The sequence below is a fragment of the Oncorhynchus mykiss genome, chromosome 23 (genome assembly GCF_057628025.1).
Source record: "Oncorhynchus mykiss isolate SJ-2025 chromosome 23, ASM5762802v1, whole genome shotgun sequence".
In the NCBI taxonomy this organism is placed as follows: Eukaryota; Metazoa; Chordata; class Actinopteri; order Salmoniformes; family Salmonidae; genus Oncorhynchus; species Oncorhynchus mykiss.
Window position 1 is genome coordinate 31,266,210 of NC_143044.1, and position 21,992 is coordinate 31,288,201.

General features: G+C 41.8%; 2 protein-coding genes across 2 annotated transcripts; both read right to left on the bottom strand.

Annotated features, from left to right (window-relative positions):
• Window positions 1-4,910: 4,910 nt before the first annotated feature.
• smim36 (small integral membrane protein 36) lies at window positions 4,911-5,707 on the bottom strand. Its single transcript, XM_090217291.1, has one exon. The coding sequence runs from the start codon at window positions 5,705-5,707 to the stop codon at window positions 5,342-5,344; it is 366 nt and encodes a 121-aa protein (XP_090073417.1). The 3' UTR covers window positions 4,911-5,341.
• Window positions 5,708-9,775: 4,068 nt separating this feature from the next.
• LOC110502768 (transmembrane protein 100) lies at window positions 9,776-20,670 on the bottom strand. Its single transcript, XM_021581038.3, has 2 exons — window positions 20,171-20,670; window positions 9,776-11,630 (listed from the first exon to the last, which is right to left on the bottom strand). The coding sequence occupies exon 2, from the start codon at window positions 11,599-11,601 to the stop codon at window positions 11,125-11,127; it is 477 nt and encodes a 158-aa protein (XP_021436713.3). The 5' UTR covers window positions 11,602-11,630; window positions 20,171-20,670; the 3' UTR covers window positions 9,776-11,124.
• Window positions 20,671-21,992: the final 1,322 nt, after the last annotated feature.

Below are 21,992 nucleotides of genomic sequence, written 5' to 3' on the forward strand. Positions count from 1 at the left end.
ATAGCATAGCCTACTACTGTACTCTGGGTGTGTGTGTGTGTGTGTGTGTGTGTGTTATATGTACTGTATCGTGCTGGTTTGGTATAGTCACTTTGAAATTCTGACGTAGTAGAATATCTTACTTTTTCTCTCTGTTATGTAGCCTACACAAACACAGGAGCTAGTTTAGTTCTTCGTTTTTATATTATTTAGAGGATCTTGGACGAGTCATACTATTGTGATACTTTTAATGTGCTATATATTAATGCACTATAGTAATAATGTACCACAAAAATTACATTTGAGAAATTATATTCTGTATTTTGAGAGCAACAGTTAGTAATTTACATGATATGTATAACGCCTTCCCAAAACCTGGGTTTTATTCATTAGTGTACATGTAGCTAATACCGTTTCTTATTGAAAAAGTCCAGGTAGTCCCTCCCTGTTTGCTTCCATTTCATACCAAATGAATACGACCCAGGCTACCAAGTTCACTTGAACATAGGCTCAAGTCAAATTTGATTTTAAATCCTCCCTCTTGTGTGCCACACTTATCTCCCGTACAAGACTAAGTCACTTAACTGATGTCCACACCTTATTATTACCACTACCACTGATGTCAAGCCCAGAATATGACCAAAACAAATTGGTCTGTTTAGAAGAGTAAATGTTTGTAACCCTGCAGAGAGGACAAAAGCAGGGCAGATATCAGAAGGAATACATAGCCCTCGCTTTATAATACTCTGTGGAGTTGAGTCTGACTAATTCATCAAACCCGTGGGAAGTATAATTTGCTGCAATTCACATTGCAAATGGGGTGCTGTGATTGGTCATGTCATTGGTTGGTCTTGATGGGAACCGAGCTGAGCAGTCCATAGTATTTAAAATAAAAAATGTTTTACGTAAGAGGCTTTAGCATGTCGAGTCCCACGGTGGCAGGACTCTCTGACTTGGTTCTTTTCAAAGTCGTGGCAGAGTGGATGACTTGACGTGACTGAGTCTTGATGTGGCTGAGCGGAGGACAGTCACAGCACTACTCCAGTCAATGAATTTTTGTACGGAGGTCAAAGAGAGAGTGTCGAATTGAATTGCTAATTTTCTACCTGAGGCTTATTTGATCTAATAGAAGTTTCATAATGGTTAAATTGTCTCAAATGCACTGATATAAGTGGACGCAACTGGCATTTCGATAACTTTGAAAAAAAAACGCTATTTCGGAGTTGTGCCTGTTGTGATAGAGACAGATGGATGGCTCATGATGGATATAACCTGTCTTAAAATGCATATTGCCATTGAGGGCTTCCACCATTTTAAAGTTGTCAACTATGTGGGGATTCCTATGAGTTGGGAGCAATCAGCCGATGAATAAGAAAATGGACTACCTTGAAATGGACATAGTTTCAATGGTGCTGCCCATGCTGTCACAGACGCTATAATACCACAGTTACAAATATGAGTCCTCTATCTAGCTCTATGGCCTGTTGTTCACACGCATGTCTGCCCTCTCATTGGCCAGAATGGTCCCACCTTATCTAGCTTCCTCCCGCCTGCCTTTCATCTTTGAGGACATGTATTTCTATTGTTAGAGCGGTCAATCGACTATCGTGAATATAATAGACAATCTTTGCGAAACTATAATGTATCCTGGATAAATTGTAACTATCCGACTGATCTACAAATTATAATGAGTAGTTGTTTGTGATGCAAGGTGGTTTGTAGATCAGTCAGTCGGCAGTCACCTGCACTGTCAGCTGCAATGTCGAACGAGCCCATTGAATGGTTCTGATGTTTGGTTAGTTAGTTAGTTGGTTGAATGGTTGGTTAGTCAGTTGGTTGGTTCGTTGGTTGATTGGTTTGAGTTGACGGTTTGATTCCCACAATTGACGTCATATTCTGAATATGTATTAACTGTAATCTGTTTTGGATTAAAGTGTCAGCTAAATTTCCATTTAGTACAGTAGCTAGCTGCCAAGAGGCCTGACATTCATTGAAAGAGTTGTACACCTAGTCCTAAACAGTCATTGTTATTCAATTGCAGCATATCAATTACAATGTAGACACTGTTTTGTCCAAGAAGCTAGACACTATAATTATTTTTCAAGAATTACAGCAGAAAAGGTGCATGGAATATGTAGTTTTCCAGTGGACGAAGAGAACGGTATTGTAGGTATTGCAGTTCTCTGTGAGTTCATAGTTCCTTCATTATACGTGTACTGTAGATTCTGATCTCAAGGTGGTTCCTTCTTAGTGAGGTGTGGCAGGGCATCGTTGTCTGGCCCTTTTGACATATTCATGCCCAACGGTGTAGCGATGGGGTGAACAGGAGAGAAGAGTGATTCCATAATGTCCGAGATCTTCTGGTTTCTGAGTGGTGATGACTGCACACTGGTCTGCTGCCCTGGGGAAAGACAGCGAGAGGAGACATTACCTTCAACTGATGTATAGCTTCAGTTGATGCATTAGTAGAGATGATGTAGCAAGCTATTACAGCATCGAAACTAACTAGCGAGCTAACCCAAACACTAGCCCTAAACATTACTTTATGCATGTTAGCTACTGTAACTACAGGTGTAGGATATTCATTTGAGTAATTTCTAACAGCAGGAAAATAATCCCGCAGCAACAGGAAATGTGTATTATTGGGTGGATTATAAGTAAAGGAGATTTTTCAGATTCAGAAAGCATTAATGACCTCAGAGGCAATAACATTTTGCAGCAGTCATAAAACATTCAGACAAGATCACGTATTGAAAAACAACATAGCAAAGGGTATTTACAAGCATGTAGGCTGGATAAGTGCAATTTCATAATAAAAATGTCAAAACAGGCTACAATGCAAGTGCTATTGTGTAATTAGTCCAACGTTTTGTTAAGCTGCAGAATTGCATTTTTGTAGTGGGTTTGACACATATTTAGTTAGGGCAAATCAAGTCTGACATTTTGAAGTGGACATTACAAACTTAGAAGCCTTTTAAAATCTTGAATACACTACAAGTTTACATATCCTGCAAAACAGGGTGATCAAATTAAGATCCTACACCTGTTGCAGTTAAGGCAAATATGATGGCTATTGGCTTGAGCTCTGAAAATCTGCTGGGTTCAAGCGAATTCTCCAGCTGGCTGCCACCTACAAGGGATCAGCGATGGGGAATATGGACAAGGCAGGGCAAGCAACTACGGGACATCAGATGTAACACTGGACACTACAAGAAAAGCCCAACGTTAGGCTTTAAAACGAACACTAGATGGGGTAGTAGTCCAAATGGAAATGTTTTTATTAAGGCGTCTCTCTTCTAGTCATGTTCATGCTCTTTATCTTATGTAATCCACACTGCATCTCTATTTTAAACTGCCATAGGGGTCCCTGGTAGCACATGCATTTGTGTAAGTAAAACTATCTATATGCTAAAAGTGTCCACATCTGTCCCAGCGGGCACCAGACGTTACTGCTGATGGCTTAGGGACATAACATGGAGGAAACGTACAATTCAACATGACACAATTATAGCAGAACTGAGGCTTTCAAAGTGCTCCTCTTTGAAATAGCTTCACTCCTTTGATCACTAAAACAGATGCTTTAAATATGCAAGGTTGCCTTTTTGGAAAGCCCCTCATAAAAATGTTTACCATAACTGTGTATGTGTCTCAATACACCATATTCCACATATAGTGCACTACTTTTGATCAGAGCTGTACCCTATTCCATATATACTGCACTACTTTTGACCAGAGCTCTGGTCAAAGGTGGTGCACTATGTAGGGAATAGGGTGCCATTTGGAACACATCCTGTGGGTCTGTTTTTTAGCCTCCTTATATGAATGCACCTATCATGAGTCACTCTGGATGAAAGTGCGTCTGGCTTTAACTCTTTTACAATAGCCAATGTTTCACAGTGCTTTTACATCACGCTCATATGTTAAAACCTAATATAAGTCAATCATTGACAGAGTGAAGCCAGACATGCATTCATTCATTGACTGGGAGGCTTTGTGCTCTCAGGCCACATTCATTTTGCTGATGAGGTTTGTGCCTGCGGGATAAAGCAGGATTTGGAGGGCCAAGGATGGACAGGTTTCAACAGAAGCAGACGGCTTAGAGACGGAGACTTGTTATAGTAGTGGGGGTTGGGGATGATAGTAGGGTCTGGTGGTCACTGAATGTTCTTATCATAGGGGAGTGGTCCCCCAGTGTCTCACTGTCGGCCTGTTCTTGGATTGCTGTTATGCATTCATCGTGTGTCTATCCGATCATTCATAATTGATCAAATTTTGCATGCCAAATTGTGTGCGTGCGTGTGTGTGTGAGTTTGTTTGTCTGTTTATCTGTCTCCATGTCTGCGAGCATACATGTGGGTGGGGGATTCCCTTACTGCAGCTTCCCTTACATGCCAGGTCACACCTGCATGCAAGACTTAAGGTTAAAAGCACTTTACTGTCTCATATCACTATTCTATTTGCATGTTCTTCCAAACATCCCACAAAAGGAATTGGGCTAATGTTTCCATGCATGTCTCCTTCCATTTAACAAATGTGTTCAATTAACCAATCACATTGATGACTCACACACTGTGGTAACAGCCTGGATATATTGATTGATTTGACAGGGGAACCCAGTGTAAAACATCTGCATTAGGGATTGACTTCTTTTTTGGGGTTACTTGCATTCACCAATGCCAACTTTGAACTACACTGAGTGTAAAAAAACATTAGGAACAACACCTGCGCTTTCCATGACATAGACTGACCAAGTGAGTCCAGGTGAAAGCTATGATCCCTTATTGATGTCAGTTCAATCAGTGTAGATGAAGGGGAGGAGACAGGTTTAAGAAGGATTTTTAAGCCTTGAGACAATTGAGACATGGATTGTGTATGTGTGACAAAAGATTTAAGTACCTTTGAACGGGGTATGGTAGTAGGTGCCAGGCGCACTGGTTTGAGTGTGTCAAGAACTGCAACACTGCTGAGTTTTTCATTCTCAAGAGTTTCCCGTGTGTATCTAGAATGGTCCACCACCCAAAGGACATCCAGCCAACTTGACACAACTATGGAAAGCATTGGAGTCAACATAGGCCAGCATCCCTGTGGAACGCTTTCAACACCTTGTAGTCCATGCCTGACAAATTGAGGCTGTTCTGAGGGCAAAAGGGACACACACACACACACACCAACAACAACTCCCTGCTTACCTTCTTAGCTTTCCCCTCAGCGATATCAAAAATAATATCCAGTCCAGTGCAGTCCTTGTCTATACAACCAAATCTCTCCTCTCTTCCCTCTCTCCTCCTCATTGTCTAATTCCAGTACTTAGTATCTATCTTCTCTTCAGTCATGGACCCACCACCTCATTCCCCTCTCCTTGTCAGACCAGGGTGCTTCTCTTCTCCCTCCCCAGGTCGGGGGTGGGCGTCAGCGCTGGTGGCTCGTAGTCATTCCTGCTGGGTTCTGGAGGAGCCGTGTTGTTCTGGTTCTGGGTCTGACTCTGGCTGCTCTGCCGCTCACAGCGAGATGAGGTAGGAGAGTTCTGCATGATCACCAGGCGTATGGGCGACTGGCTGGGTGGCGCAGGGGGCGCGGGGGCGTACTCCTTGGTGGGGTCCTTCCCCTGACAGTCGTACAAGATGCAAGAGATGAGGAAAACGAGAAGGAGGATGACATAGCTGGCCACCAAGATGATGAGGTTCAGGGTCACGGGGTCAATCTCAAGGTAGAATTCCATGAAACCCATGGTGATGCTTCTTATCCCGCTGCCGCAAAAGGAAGAAACCTGAGCCTTTGGGGGGAGAAGAGAGAGAGAGAGAGAGAGAGAGAGAAGAGAGAGAGAGAGAGAGAGGGAGAGAGAGAGAGAGAGAGAGAGAGAGAGAGAGAGAGAGAGAGGAGAGAGAGAGAGATGATGGCATCGGGGAGAGAGAGCAAATGATAGAGAGTGAGGGATCAGATCAGAGTGGATATGAAGGCTTTGTGCATCGTGTTAATCCACGCCTCTCCGACAACCTTGAATTCCTGACAATTATTAAAATAGCTCAGTTTAATAACTTAAGCCACCATTTTAATTTTGTCAACTGCACATACAGTAGCCTTGCTGGAAGCCAAATTATACACAATTTAAATGGAGGACATAATTATTGTTGGACTGTCAACATAACACACACACACACACTCAAATGCAGTTTTCAAACTATTATGTTTACATTAATTCAGATTATTTCCAGGGATACACAACATCCTGAAATAAATATCTCTTTGTTAGAAAGGATACTATATTCCACTTGATGTAGTGATGCTGAAAGTTAAAAAATGGCTCAACATACCCCACTCTCCCCTAATGTAATAGTTTGGTAAAGTGCTTTGTGTATGAGAACATAGTATCTTGTGTAGAAAGGACACAACGTTTTAGGGACTGTGTGCATGGTGGACTGGACCACCAGGCTAAAACATTCTGTGGTTTTGACCGGTGACCACAAGGGATGATAGAACAGAAATCAAGTCTGCAAGGACATGACGAGATCAACGGAAGGATGCCTGTTGGGGACAGAAAGTACCAAAAGCTGTTTCTTTTAAGTCTCACCTTTGATGGAAGCCACTGCTGGATCATAAAGTCACAGTGGCAGGGTCACTATAACACAACGTGTCACCACCTATTGGACAGCAAATTAAGTGCAACAAATGAGATGATAAACATGAGCAGGTTTGGATAGGTTACTTTCTTAAATATAATTTGTTGCACACTGTAAACCCCAAGGCATTTTTAACTTGTTGTAATCAAAGTCAATGACTTTGTTTTGTGTTTTACTGTGAATTGGTGGTCACCTAATTTAATTGTTTGTGGTGATTTCGCTGTAAAACCTATTTGTATTCGGACACTGTGGTGGGATTAACAACAAGATTACCTTTAAAACGGTATAAGATACATGTATGTTTGAGGAATTGTAATTATGAGATTTCTATTGTTTTAAATTTGGCGCCCTGCACTTTCACTGGCTGTTGTCATATCAATCCCGTTAACGGGATTGCAGCCCTAAGAAGTGTTTAACAGAGGGGACCTGATCCTGGATCAGCACTCCTACTTTGACATCTTTATGAAAACTGTTTCTGGTCCCTAAAGAATCATGCCAATAAGAATGTAGTGGACTTTATATTTTCTTGTACTGTTTGTATCTCAGACTGTTTAGTTGTGGAAATAGTCTGCACATTATGTTTTAATCAAAAGATGGACATTTCAGTTTGAACCCTGGCTGTCACAAACATTAACGAGCGATCTTCTTTCAAGACTGTTCTTAACTCATCTGGCTAAATAAAGGTTCAATAAATCAAATACAAATTTGATGCTAGAGGTCACAGCTGAACTCACAAACTTTGTCTGAATCACAAATGGCCCCCTAATCCCTAATATAGTGCCCAAATTTTGACCAAAGCCTTATGGGGAAAAGGGCGCCATTTGTGACGCAACCACAGACCTCCTCTCACAGTCCTCCTCCCTCTTGGAGATCCAGCAACGCCTCCCTCCCTCCCAACTCGGCCCCAAATCAAAGGCTTTTGAAATGAAACCCACCAACAAGGTTGCAGCTCAAGTGCAGATGTGGAGAAATCTCAGAAGTTTAAAGGAGTTTTTGGGACAGCTGTTAAAAGTACTCTCATGCTTTCAAGTACTCATAATGTGGGTAGAGTGTACTGACATCAAAAGTACTAATGCAGAACAGAAGTTCTAAGTTATTTTATATTCCAAATCACCACTAAATGAATCATGGGATCGTGGCGTAACAAAAGGGGTCTGTATTGCCATGCTGACTGAAGTCTGAAAACAGGAACAGGAAGTTAATGAGAATGACTTTTGACTTCTCAGGATGCCCCCCCCCCCCCCCCCCCCCCCCCCCCACACACACACACACAGGATTCCCTGTGATAGGATGGATTACCATCAGCAGCCATTACATTGAGCCACTGTCTCACACACGCCAAAGCACGCACACACACATACATACACACACAGTTAATTGGCCAGATACTTTGTTCCTTTTGTTATAGCAATATGGTTGCCTTGACCCGGGCAGAGGAGAGGAGCAGGTAGGAAATTAGCTCCATTACACAAATAAAGGGACTGACTGTCATTGGCTAGCAATGTTCCTACTTCATAGCAACTACACCTGCCGGAGACAAGCAATGTGAAAACTTGGAACCACAGAATCAGGTTTTCAGTGTAATATTGCAAACATGTAACATAAAATGTTATAAAACACTATAACTGCATCATCTCACAAACTCCTGTTGACTCTAGATTCTAGACATTTGTCAAATTGCATTGCAGCAAACGTCAAATTGCGAATAGCACCGTGTCATGGTCCTCATCGCACCTTTACTGATATAACTACAGTTTAATTATATAACCAATGCTGACTGGGAACAGGGTTATTTTAAAGCCCATTGCAGAGGTGTGAAGCGATTTATTAAGGATCATATTCACTTAAATAAACAGAGTGCGGTGCCCAGTGATGACAATTGGCATCTGGGGCATTGGGGTGGAGTGGAGGGGCATTGTTCAAAGTTTTAGTAAAGGGTGTGTAGTCTCACAGTCTTACTAACCTTCTTCCTGTTCTCTCTCTGATCCCTTAGCCCTTTTAATAGTTAGTCCATTTTCCATTTCCCTGTGGTAGCATGCCAGGCCCTTTCACATAGAACAAGGTGTGTGTGTGTGTGTGTGTGTGTGTGTGTGTGTGTGTGTGTGTGTGTGTGTGTGTGTGTGTGTGTGTGTGTGTGTGTGCGTGTGCGCGTGAGATAGTGGGGGACACTGCTGCCACACCTCTGGTTCCTGAATCCGACACCAACAATGTTCTCAGGAAGGGAGGGACTGAGTGGAACAGATCTGTCTGTGCTCTTGTGTACTCCATTGCTGTCATTGGGAGTTGGGATGATAGAAGAAACAGGCTGGCACTCAGGCTAACAGGATTATATAGGGTTCTATCTAACTATTGCCCAATTGGGGTTCGTGTGTGTCTGAAATGCCCCCCCCCCCCCCTTCATGTAGTGCACAAGTGGTCAAAAGTAGTGCTCTATATTAAGTCATGATGCCAATGGACATCATGACTTAATTTTCTACTACTGTATCATTGCACATTTCATCGCCTACGTCTATTTCATCCTCCACAGTTACGTCAAGTACTGGGACTGTGTGTGTGTTTATGTGGATTGTAAGAGAATACTCCCTTGTGTATTTATTGAGAACTCTCAAAGTGATGACTGTTGGATCTACAGTTCCGGTGTCAGAGTGATGCAATACTCTCTCTCTCTCTCTCCCTATGCCTCTCTCTTCCTCCCCCTCTCTGCCTCTCTCGCTCTCTCTCTCTCTCTCTCTCTCTCCCTCTCTCCCTATGGCTCTCTCTTCCTCCCCCTCTCTGCCCCTCTCTCTCTCTCTCTGCCTCTCTCTCTCTCTCTTCCTTGCTCACTCTGCCCCCCGCTCTCTGCCCCCCTCTCTTCCCATAGCATTCCCTGTATGCTCCATTCCAGTGGAGATAAAGTTAGAGCCTTGGAAGCGACAACGTGTTGTAGCCGGTAGCCCCACAGTGACGCAACCCAATGATTTGATTATCTCCGTTGGCGTTAGAAGGATGCTAAGCAACGTAAACACACACTATAAATACAACTACCCCCACTGCTCCACCCCACTACCACTGTCCAGTCCCCTCAAACTCCCCAAACTTGATTTAGAAATACAATATGCAGAGAGCAATGTGAAATGGCTTAGTCTTAGTTACTGATACTGATGTTTTTGTTAATAGGGATATATACGAATAAAATGTCATTTGATTGGTTGATTGATTTATTGGTTGATTGACAGATTTATTGGCACATGGATTTAACATCTTAAGTGTAGTGGCACAAATATTCCAAATATATATCAACAGATTTGTCATAAATATCATGAAAATGCAACTTTACCAGAGTACAATGGTACATATGAAACCACAACTTGCTTTGCCACAGCTATGGTCTTGTACTATACTAACAATGAAAAACTGTACATTTGGCACAAACTGTATCAAATTAATCAATAATAGGCATAATAGGCAGTTACAAAAGTACATTGGAAGCATAAAAAATCATGCATATCGAACTTGAGATACATTGACTTAATTTAGGCAATCACTTCCTAGGTTCACTTTACGCAGTAATAAAGGGTGATTTGACCCTGTAAAGTCAGCTACTGTCTTCATATCTAAGACATAACATTAAGTACCTATGAAATGTTCACTTGAAACATCAATTGAGCAGCCATAGAGTCACAGATGCATCACATGACATGCATGAGTATAGTAGAATGGAGAATCATGGTCCTCCGTGCAACTATCCTTTCTGCTCCAGGGTGAAGTTTCCCCTAAGTACAGATCTAGGATCAGCTTCCTCTACCCCAATCCTAACCTTAACCATTAGTAAGGAAAATGAAAAAAGCCTGAAGATCAGAATCTAGGGGCAAATTTACCCTACTCCATCCTTCCTCGCCAATAATTTGGTTATTCCATCTTCATGATCAGTCTTGGTCTTCCCAAATGACCAGGGAGAACAAATCACCAGACTTTACATTTTTTTTGTAATTTAGCAGACACTCTTATCCTATTCAGTTGATATACTGCCTAGAGATCTAGATGAACACAATTGTTCATCGGGGGGGAGGATGAATAAACTTAAACATTAACTCTGTAACACATTAAAGTTACAACATCCCCCCCCCCCCCCCGATGAACAATTGTGTTCATCTAGATCTCTAGGCAGTATATCAACTGAATAGGTAATTAGGGTTGTACTTGTTTTGCTAAAGGGTACAGCAACATATTTTTCATCTAGTCAGCTCAGGGATTCAAACCAGCAACCTTTTGGTTACTGGCTCAACACTCTTTTAACTGCTAGGCTACCTGCCAGTCTTTGTAGGCCACTCTAGTCCTTACAGATAGGATCTTACCTACAGTACAGATTGTATTTCTAGGCCATTCTAGTCCTTCAGCTAAGCATCTGTTTTGGACAATGTGTGAGTCCTTCATACCCAACCACCTCTGACATCCCTCATCTCTCTCTAGTAGTCTCTGTTCATTACCTCTTCATTCAAACTTCAAATTGTTCAAACTTCTTTTTAACAGTGACTATCTCCCTCAGGGCTCAGACCACACAGACACCATGGTTGGACATGAGGGCCGTCTGACTCTCCCTCCTCCGGTCCTTCTTCCGCCCCAGCCGGACCCTCCAACAGACGGTACTGGACCCCAGCAGAGCCAGCCCGGCTGACAGCAGAACCAGCCCCAGCACCGAGATGGTGGAGCCGTGTGAGTTGAACATGTACGCCACAGCAGTTACCACAATACCGGCAATGAGGACCACCACGCCGAATGGCACTGTGCACCGGTAGCACGACATCTCCGCCCCACCTGTGGCCGCTGTCAGCTGCATCTCGTTGATTAACGGGACAGTCGTCACGACGACGCTACAGTCCTTCTTGTTGTTGTTGGATTTCTCTTTGGGGACTTTCTCGGAGGTTGATGTTGGCATTTTCATGGCACTTTTTGGGACTTTCGGTGAGTTTCTGCAGATGGGGTCGTCTGGCATAGAGATTTTGTTAGCTAGGAAATGGTGGGCCATCTTAATTTTCAGTGGTCAACCTGTTGAGTCTGTCAATCAGTGTGGTGTACAGAGAGAGAAAAATACATTTTAGTCATATTGAAAACAAAACAGAGAAAACCCTGACTACACCTTAAGGATTAGCACAAAAATATAGGATGTCAGCAGTTCACAATTTACTGAATTACAGTGAGTTGAGGTAGGTCTCTAAATTGAAGCCTGTTCCCATTGAAATGAAAGATCTCTGTGCCAATGTCTATGCCCTGGCAGTAATATTTCCACCGGATGCATTGTTGGCAGTGGCGTCGACAGTGCGCAACATAACTGTCAAATTTCCCAGAGAAAGGCAGCTAACATTACGACACCTCTGTGAAACAGGAGCCAGCCAATTTGATAAACAGTCCGCTCTAATGATGAAATAAATAATGTAGCCTAAAGCTATAAAAAAAACGCTATGATCCCAGCTAGCACATTTGGTTCCTTGGAAGTTGTGGGAACGTATGGTTTTGGTTTCACATTGGTTGTGGGAATGAAGCCAAACATTTCCTGGCTGGTAAAACTGAACATTTTGCTTGCTCTGTGAAAATGTATTTGGAGGTTGCAAGGAGGTTCTGAGAACGTTTTCCTCTGGAAGGTTCTAAGAAAGTTTTCCTGGAAGGTTTTATTAATGCTCTGACAATGCAAATTATAGGGTTATTTGAAGGTAATTTAATAACATTCTGAGAACATTTTCTAAATATTGTTAAAGTTTTGTAGTGGTTATTATTGAAAGTTTTCTTAACACTCTAAGAACGAAATTTCGAGGTTTTTGAATAACGTTCTAAAAACCTTCACTGAATGTTCCAATAAGACTTATTTTGGGTAGGACATTAATTTGTTTAGGCATTAATCATGTAAACTGTTTAAAAAAAATCTGATACAGCATCATTGAGATTTGAAGCTGTGTGCTCCTGTTCTCTATCACTGGAATTTGTCCACTGCACCACCAGGATAGAGTTAGGATGCTGTGTTTTGTTACGCATACAAAGCTGTACATTTTAGTCTATTCAAACAGAACCCATTTCAAAGGAAACAATCACTCCATAAGATCAGGTGTGGCCAAATAGTAAGCGCAGCCAACACACCTGAACACATTTAACCAAGATAGAGGCTAGAGAGATTTTTGTTGATGCTGAGAACAGAATATATATGTTTTTAAATAACAATCTTAGAACGTTTTCTGAACATTGCTAAAGTTTTCTTGTGTTTTTTTAGGGAAAGTTTTGTTTATTTTCTGAGAACGGAATTTAGAGACAATTGATGTGGATGTTTTTTTTTTTACATTTCTTTATTGCAAAGAACTAGCATAAAAGAGAACCATACATTCTCAGAAAGTTCTGAAAACATTGCTTAAATATAACTTTTTTTCATTAGTCCACTGTTGATACAGTCCCAAAATGCTTTGCATGTCAGCAGTCAAGTTTATCAGATATTGGACTTTCAAGAAGCAAAGAGTCATCATATGCTGCAAAATGCAATAGTTATTTTGTGGATTTAGAACATTCCCCGAATGTAGTAAAAATATGACATTAAATACAGTGGCTTGCAAAAGTATTCACCCCCTTGGTATTTTTCCTATTTTGTTGCCTTACAACCTGGAATTAAAATGTATTTGGAGGGGGGGTTGTATCATTTGATTTACACAACATGCCTACCACTTTGAAGATGCAAAATCATTTTTTATTGTGAAACAAACAAGAAATAAGACAAAAAATGGAAAACTTGAGCATGCATAACTATTCATCCCCCAAAGTCGATACTTTGTTAGAGCCACCTTTTGCAGCAATAACAGCTGCAAGTCTCTTGGGGTATGTCTCTATAAGCTTGGTACATCTAGCCACTGGGATTTTTGCCCATTCTTCAAGACAAAACTGCTCTAGCTCATTGAAGTTGGATGGGTTCCACTGGTGTACAGCAAACTTTAAGTCATACAACAGATTCTCAATTGGATTAAGATCTTAGCTTTGACTAGGCCATTCCAAGGTGAAAGAGGGGCGAAAGGCCGGCTGCCTTCTGAGAATTCGTAGGGGATCGAATAAGCCCCGACTTCTCTACATTCTGCTTGCAAACGTGCAATCCTTGGGAGAATAAAATCAACGAGTTACATGGAAGATTAAACTACCAGCAAGACATAAAAAACTGTAACATCTTATGCTTCCCAGAGTCGCGGCTGAACGACGACAATATCAACATACAGCTGGCTGGTTAGACGATGTACCGGCAGCATAGAACAGCGGCGTCTGGTAAGACAAGGGGCGGCGGACTATGTATTTTTGTACATAACAGCTGGTGCACGATATCTAAGGAAGTCTCGAGCTATTGCTAGCCTAAGGTAGAGTATCTCATGATAAGCTGTAGACCACACTATCTACCAAGAGAGTTTTCATCTGTATTCTTTGTAGCTGTTTACATACCCCTATAGTCAGAGGCTGGCATTAAGACAGCATTGAATGTGGTGTATTCCGCCATAAGCAAACAAGAAAACGCTCACCCAGAGGCGGCACTCCTAGTAGCCGGGAACTTTATTGCAGGGAAACTTAAATCCATTTGACCAAATTTCCATCATAATGTTAAATGTGCAACCAGAGGAAAAAGAACTCTGGACTACCTATAACTCCACACAGAGACGCATACAAAGGTCTCCCTCACCCTTCATTGGGCAAATCTGACCATAATTATATCCTCCTGATTTCTGCTTACAAGCAAAAATTGAAGCAGGAAGCACCAGTGACTAGATCAATAAAAAAGTGGTCAGATGAAGCAGATGCTAAGCTACAGGACTGTTTTGCTAGCACAGACTGGAATATGTTCCGTGATTCCTCTGATGGCATTGAGGAGTGCACCACCTCAGTCATTGGCTTCATCAATAAGTGCATCGATGACGTCGTCCCCACAGTGACTGTACGTACATACCCCAACCAGAAGCCATGGATTACAGGCAACATCTGCACTGATCTAAAGGCTAGAGCTGCCGCTTTCAAGGAGTGGGCCTATAACCTGGAAGCTTTTAAGAAATCCTGCTATGCCCTCCGATGAACAATCAAAAAGGAAAAGCGTCAATACAGGACTAAGCTCGAATCGTACTACACCGGCTCTGACGCTCATCGGATGTGGCAGGGCTTGCAAAGGGAAGCACAGCCGAGAGCTGCCCAATGACACGAGCCTACCAGACGAGCTAAACTACTTCTATGCTCGCTTCGAGGCATATAACATTGAAACATGCATTAGATCACCAGCTTTTCCGGAAGACTGTGTGATCACTCTCTCCACAGCCGATGTGAGTAAGACCTTTAAACAGGTCAACATTCACAAGGCCGCGGGGACAGACAGATTACCAGGACGTGTACTGCAAGCATGCGCTGACCAGCTGGCAAGTGTCTTCACTGACATTTTCAATCTCTCCCTGTCCGAGTCTGTAATACCAACATGCTTCAAGCAGACCACCATACTGCCCGTGCCTAAGAACACTAAGGTAATCTGCCCGTTGCTTTGAAAGACTGGTCATGGCTCACATCAACACCATCATCCTAGAAACCCTAGACCTACTCCATTTTGCATACCGCCCCAACAGATCCACAGATGATGCAATCTCTATTGAACTCCACACTGCCCTTTCCCACCTGGACAAAAGGAACACCTATGTGAGAATGCTATACATTGACTACAACTCAGCATTCAACACCATAGTGCCCTCAAAGCTCATCAATAAGCTAAGGACCCTGGCACTAAACACCTCCCTGTGCAACTGGATCCTGGACTTCCTGACGGGCCGCAAACAGGTGGTAAGGGTAGGTAACAACACATCTACCATGCTGATCCTCAACACAGGGTCCCCTCCTGTACTCCCTGTTCACTCATGACTGCATGGCCAGGCACGACTCCAACACCATCATTAAATTTGCAGATGACACAACAGTGGTAGGCCTGATCACCAACAACCACGAGACAGCCTATAGGGAGGAGGTCAGAGACCTGGCCGTGTGGTGCCAGGACAACAACCTCTCCTACAACGTGATCAAGACAAAGGAGATGATTGTGGACTACAGGAAAAAGAGGATCGAGCACGCCCCCATTTTCGTCAACGGGGCTGCAGTGGAGCAGGTTGAGAGCTTTAAGTTCCTTGGTGTCCACATCATCAACAAACTAACATGGTCCAAGCACACCAAGGAGGTTGTGAAAAGGACACAACAAAACCTATTCCCTCTTCAGGAGACTGAAAAGAGCATCCTGACAGGTTGCATCACTGCCTGGTATGGCAACTGCTCGGCCTCCGACCACAAGGCACTACAGAGGGTAGTGCGAACTGCCCAGTACATCACTGGGACCAATATTCCTGCCATTTAGGACCTCTATACCAGGCGGTGTCAGAGGAAGGCCCTAAAAATTGCCAAAGACTCCAGCCACCCTAGTCATAGACAGTTCTCTCTGCTACCGCACAGCAAGCGGTACCGGAGCGCCAATCTTAGGTCCAAGAGGCTTCTAAATAGCTTCTACCCCCAAGCCATAAGACTCCTGAACATCTAGTCATATGGCTACCCAGACTATTTGCATTGCCCCCCTTCTCCCCCTCTTTACACCGCTACTCTCTGTTGTCCTTTATGCAGAGTCACCTTAATAACTCTACCTACATGTACAGTACATACTACCTCAACTAACCGGTACCCCATGTATGTAGTCTCGCTATTGTTATTTTACTGCTGCTCTTTAATTTCTTGTTACTTTGATCTTTTATTCTTATACATATTTATATATATGTATATATTTTAAACTGCATTGTTGGTTAGGGGCTCGTAAGTAAGCATTTCACTGTTGTATTCTGCGCATGTGACTAATACAATTTGATTAGATTTTTTAAAAAGCCACGTTAGACAGGATTACCTAGACATACTGACCAGTTCAAATAGACAGAAGCCCGCTATATGGTATCCAAACTCATCTTTCTGCATGTCCAGCCCACTCATTATCTCTGCCAATCATGGCTAGTGGGAAAGTTGCTGGCTTTTTCTGTGGCTAAACCAACTAGGGTCGTAATTTAACAATTTTATTTCTATTTACAGGTGGCAAACAAGTTTGTTATTAAAGCACATGAAAGTTCACATGTTCGAGAAGACATTTCTGACAAAAAACGCATTTAGATTTTTTTTAAAGATAACGTTCAAACGGCTCTCCTTTGAACTAGTGCCCTTCGACATATGCCTAGTTTCCTGAAATGGGTCACATATGGACTTTTACCATATAAGGCCATCTTCTGCATACCACCCCTACCTTGTCACAACACAACTGATTGGCTCAATCAAACGCGTTAATAAGAAGGAAAAAAATTCCACAAATTAAGTTCAGGGCAGCATACTGGGTGGGGGCCGGGTAGTGATGACTATTTAACAGTCTGATGGCCTTGAGATAGAAGCTGTTTTTCAGTCTCTTGGTCCCAGGTTTGATGCACCTGTTCTGACCTCACCTTCTGGATGATAGCGTGCTGAACAGGCCATGGTTCGGGTTGTTGATGTCCTTGATGATCTTTTTGGCATTCCTGTGACATCGGGTGCTGTAGGCGTCCTGCAAGGCAGGCAATGTGTTCCCGGTGATGCGTTGGGCAGACCGCACAATCCTCTGGAGAGCCCTGTGGTTGCGGGCGCTGCACTTGCCATACCAGGCTGTGATACAGCCCAACAGGATGCTCTCAATGGTGCATCTGCAAAAGTTTGTGAGGGTCTTAGGGGCCCAAGACACATTTTTTCAGCCTCCAGAAGTTGAAGAAACAATGTTGCACCTTTTTCACCACAATGTCTGTGTGGGTGAACTATTTCTGATTGTCAGTGATGTGTACGCCGAGGAACTTGAAGCTTTTCACCATCTCCACTGCAGTCGGGTCAATGTGGATACTGGGGTGCTCCTTCTGCTGTCTCCTGAAGTCCACGATCAGCTCCTTCGTTTTGTTGACATTGCGGGAAAGGTTATTTTCCTGGCACCACTCCGCTAGGGCCCTCACCTCCTCCCTGTCTTGTCATTGTTGGTAATCAGGCTTAGTCCTGTTGTGTCGCCTGTAAACTTGATGATTGAGTTGGAGGCGTTGGAGGCATGCAAAAATGTCAAAGATTTGACAGAGTTACATTTCATATGAGGAAATCAGTCAATTGAAATACATTCATTAGGCTCTAATCTATGGATTTCACATGACTAGTAATACAGATATGCATCTGCCTCACAATGGGCCTCGAGGGTCTCGTTGTGGTATTTTTGTGCCTTCAAATTGTCAATCAATAAAATGCAATTGACTTCTTTGTATGTAACTTATGCTTGCCCATACCATAACCCCACTGCCTCCATGGGCCACTGTTTTAACAATGTTGACATCAGCAAACCGCTCGCCCACACACCGCCGTACACACCGCCGTACACACTGCCGTACACAACGCCGTACACAACGCCCACACAATGCCGTACACATGGTCTGCGGTTGTGAGGCCGGTTGGACGTAGTGCCAAATTCTCTAAAACAACATTGGAGGTGGCTTATGCTAGAGAAATTAAAATGAAATTCTCTGCCAACAGCTCTGGTGGACATTCCTGCAATCAGCATGCCGATTGCATGCTCCATCAAAACTTGAGACATCTGTGGTATTGCATTGTGTGACAAAATTGCCTATTTTTGAGTGGCCTTTTATTGTCCCCTGCAAAAGTTGCGCCCGTGTAATGATCACGCTGTTTAATCAGCTTCTTGATATGCCACACCTGTCAGGTGGATGGATTACCTTTGCAAACGATAAATGCTCACTAACAGCAATGTAAACAAATTTATGCACAAAATTTGAGAGGAATAAGCTTTTTGTGCATATGGAATATTTCTGGGATCTTTTATTTCAGATCATGAAACATGGGCGTTTATAATTTTGATCAGTGTAAAATAAAATGTTTACAGCATATAAACAATTCTCTCTGGCCACGTCTGGAGAATATATCTAAGGATAATCATACAAAATGTGGTGAATGTAGATGCTTCTGAAGCTGAGAATAATGAGTTGGGAAGAGTCTGACTTTTGGGAAATGGCAGTTAAAGACAAGTACACTGAATGAAGAGTACCACATGACAAAAGCCTATTTAAACCCAATAACCATCTCTTCAAAGTAAGTTACTAAATGTTGTACCGTTTGAAAACATTGTCTATGAAATGGGTTTTGAAATTATGTGTACAGTAATTCAATGTAGTGAATTTTTAAATGATTGATGTATGTCCATTTTAAAGTGGTAGAAATTCATAAAAATGTTGATGACTTTAGTATGATAAACTAAAGAAAATATAAATTGTTGACATTTTTATGTTTATTTTTTGAAAATACTAATGAACCAAAATAGCAACAAATCAAAACATTTAAGGTAGATTCAAAAGTTTAATTTCAGCCTGTGATGCCTGGCCTAAAATAGAAGCATGTAGGAAAGGTTATGCTGAAGTACTGAAATTACCACAGAAGAACGTTGTTTCTCAATGTTCTCGGAACAATTTAAGAACATGATTTTAAAAAGAACCACAAAGAAACCGGTAGGAAACGTTATGCTGAAGTACTGAAATTCCCACAGAACATGACCACAAATTGAATTAAATGTAAACCATGTTTGAACCTTCAGGAAATGTTCTGTTAAAGGGAAAATCTGCAGTTGCTACATCAATTTTTGGAATTCTAAATTAATGATATATATCCATTGATTCTTGAATAACATAACTTATAAATGCCTAATGAGCTTAGTTCAACTGTCATACCCCATCAGAACCCAACATATTTACTTGTTTTACTGCAATGTTTGTAAATAAAATAAAATAAAACACTATATAGCCTCAAAACATAAATGAAAAAATAATTTGTATATCATGGATGGTCAGTCCTTGCATCCATAGCGTAGTCTATGATTTTGCAAGGATTTTGTGATATTTGCAGGCAAATAAGCTTGATTTTGCTGCAGCAATTCTGACATTTTCCATTGGCAATATGCAAAGTGAAAATGCCCTGACGAGTGTTGACGTGTGGCTTGATTGAACCATATTATGCAGTAAAGGTGCGGTGACTGGTTGAAATTATCAGCCCTCTTTTTGTATTGCTGTGATGGGTCAGTTTTATGCAATAATATTGCGATTATTTGACTGTTTTTATGTGGAAATAGTGTGGTGATTTGGTCAAATTTGCACACCCTCGCATAATATGCAGGGAATTGTTGATTTTGCTAAACATTTTATAATTGCAGAATCTCAGAATGCTGGAGGAACTGTACTGTAAAGTAATTAAATACCAAGATTTTTTTTGTTTTGTGCTGAGATTGTTCCAAAGCCAAGCAACTCTCCTGCACCATTCCCAGAAAGGTTGTATGTAATATAACCATAGGTCAACCACGCTCTCACCAAGCTTGAAGAAACCTATGGTTCTCAGAACGTTATGTGCTAGCTGGGATCCGTCATCAACTCTTCTCTGTCGATGTCAACTAGTATGTGATGCAATATTCGTTGGCCTAGGCGCGCGTGATAAAGATTATTTTGAATGAAAAAAACAATCTAATTACTCACCTTAAAATGCTGACTGATTCCATATTTTACACCTAACCCATGAATATATTGTAGTTTCAGGAATATAGTATTCAGTGCCAATAACTGTGAATTTCACAATTAAGGTAAAATACATCAGTTGAATTTACTGTATCCTGGAGCTCTTCAGTCTTCTGAAACAGTGCGTCTTTGTGGTAAGGGAATGCAACCGTCAGCCTATTCACTATCATCTCGAGCTTGAAGTTGTATGTCATCCATTCGTTTTTTGTCCATTATCAGGTCGTTTTTTTTGTCCAAATACAGATAGAATATACGACTATCCTGTTTAACTTTATCACCAGCATATTATATGCGCAGAGGTTTCCCCAGAATGAGATATAGAGCCTACCACCGTTCATTCCACTCACTCCTATTCTCTCTATACACTGTCTATGTATCGTGCAGGCATGTCTAGAGAGCTGTGGCTCTTTGCAATGATCTGGTCTACATCGTCTTGGAGAATCACGCAGGGGGAAATCAATAGCTAAAGGGGGGAGTGTCTGTGAGACACGACTTTCCTCTCCCCCTCACCTACTGAACGAGCAAGGAAACTTTTAACCCTTTCCACCCTTAGCCCTTATTTTAAAGTATACAGCAAACACAATTGCGTTGTCTTTATGACCATAGCGTCACAACTGATTCTGTATTTAAACAAAAATACCATTCGTTTTTGATTATTTTACCGGTAGTGTATATAACATAATTGCAAAATGCACTTGTCTACTGTTATGACATAATACTTTGTCTTATCCATGTTGTTCAGTTCTACTAGTGTTTCAAGGTGTCAACGAGTACCATGTCACTAACGAGGAATGGCCTTTAGAGTAACTAACTCTCCAGTGTTTCCAGATTTCTATTAAATATGACCTATAATTAAAGTGATACTTCGGGATTTTGGAAATGAGGCCCTTTATCTACCTCCTCAGTCAGATGTCTCTTTCTCCAGTATGAAAGAAGTTAGAGGTAGTTTTGAGAGCCAATGCTAACTAGCATTAGCGGAATGACTGGAAGTCTATGGTATCTACTAGCAGTTTTCCTTCCAAGAAATTGTAATTAAGTATGTTATAAAGCAGCTTTTCTGTGTTGGAATGGTTAGGGCATACTCGAACAACAGAATGGCTTATACTGGTCATAAAAAATATTCATACAGTAGACCGCTGATTGGCCAGCTCATCCTCAGGAGGATTACATCATCCTTTATGCGGAAACAAATCAAATGTTAATTGTCACATGCTTTGTAAACAAAACAATTGTATCACGAGAAACACAAGGAACAAATACACAATGACCAATGACAGCTCGGCGATATACCGAGTCGATGTGTAGGGGTACTGTTAAGGTTTTCTTCCGTCGAAAGAGAGGAGGACCAAAATGCAGCGTGGTTATTTCGATACATCTTTAATAAAGATAATAATGACCAATACAAAACAATAAACGTAACGTGAAAACCCTAAACAGCCTTATCTGGTGCAAACAAACACAGAGAAAGGAACAATCACCCACGAAACACTCAAAGAATATGGCTGCCTAAATATGGTTCCCAATCAGAGACAACGATAAACACCTGCCTCTGATTGAGAACCACTCCAGGCAACCATAGACTTTCCTAGACTACTATACTATACCACAATCCCATAACCTACAAAAACCCCAAGACAAAACACACCACATAAATAACCCATGTCACACCCTGGCCTGACCAAAATAATAAAGAAAACATAAAATACTAAGACCAGGGCGTGACAGGTACGAGGAAATTGACATATTGTAGATACAGTGCATTCGGAAAGTATTCAGACCTCTT

Excerpts from the sequence above, each read along its gene's own strand:
- LOC110502768 (XM_021581038.3), bottom strand. The coding sequence starts at position 11,601 with ATGGCCCACCATTTCCTAGCTAACAAAATCTCTATGCCAGACGACCCC.
- smim36 (XM_090217291.1), bottom strand. The coding sequence starts at position 5,707 with ATGGGTTTCATGGAATTCTACCTTGAGATTGACCCCGTGACCCTGAAC.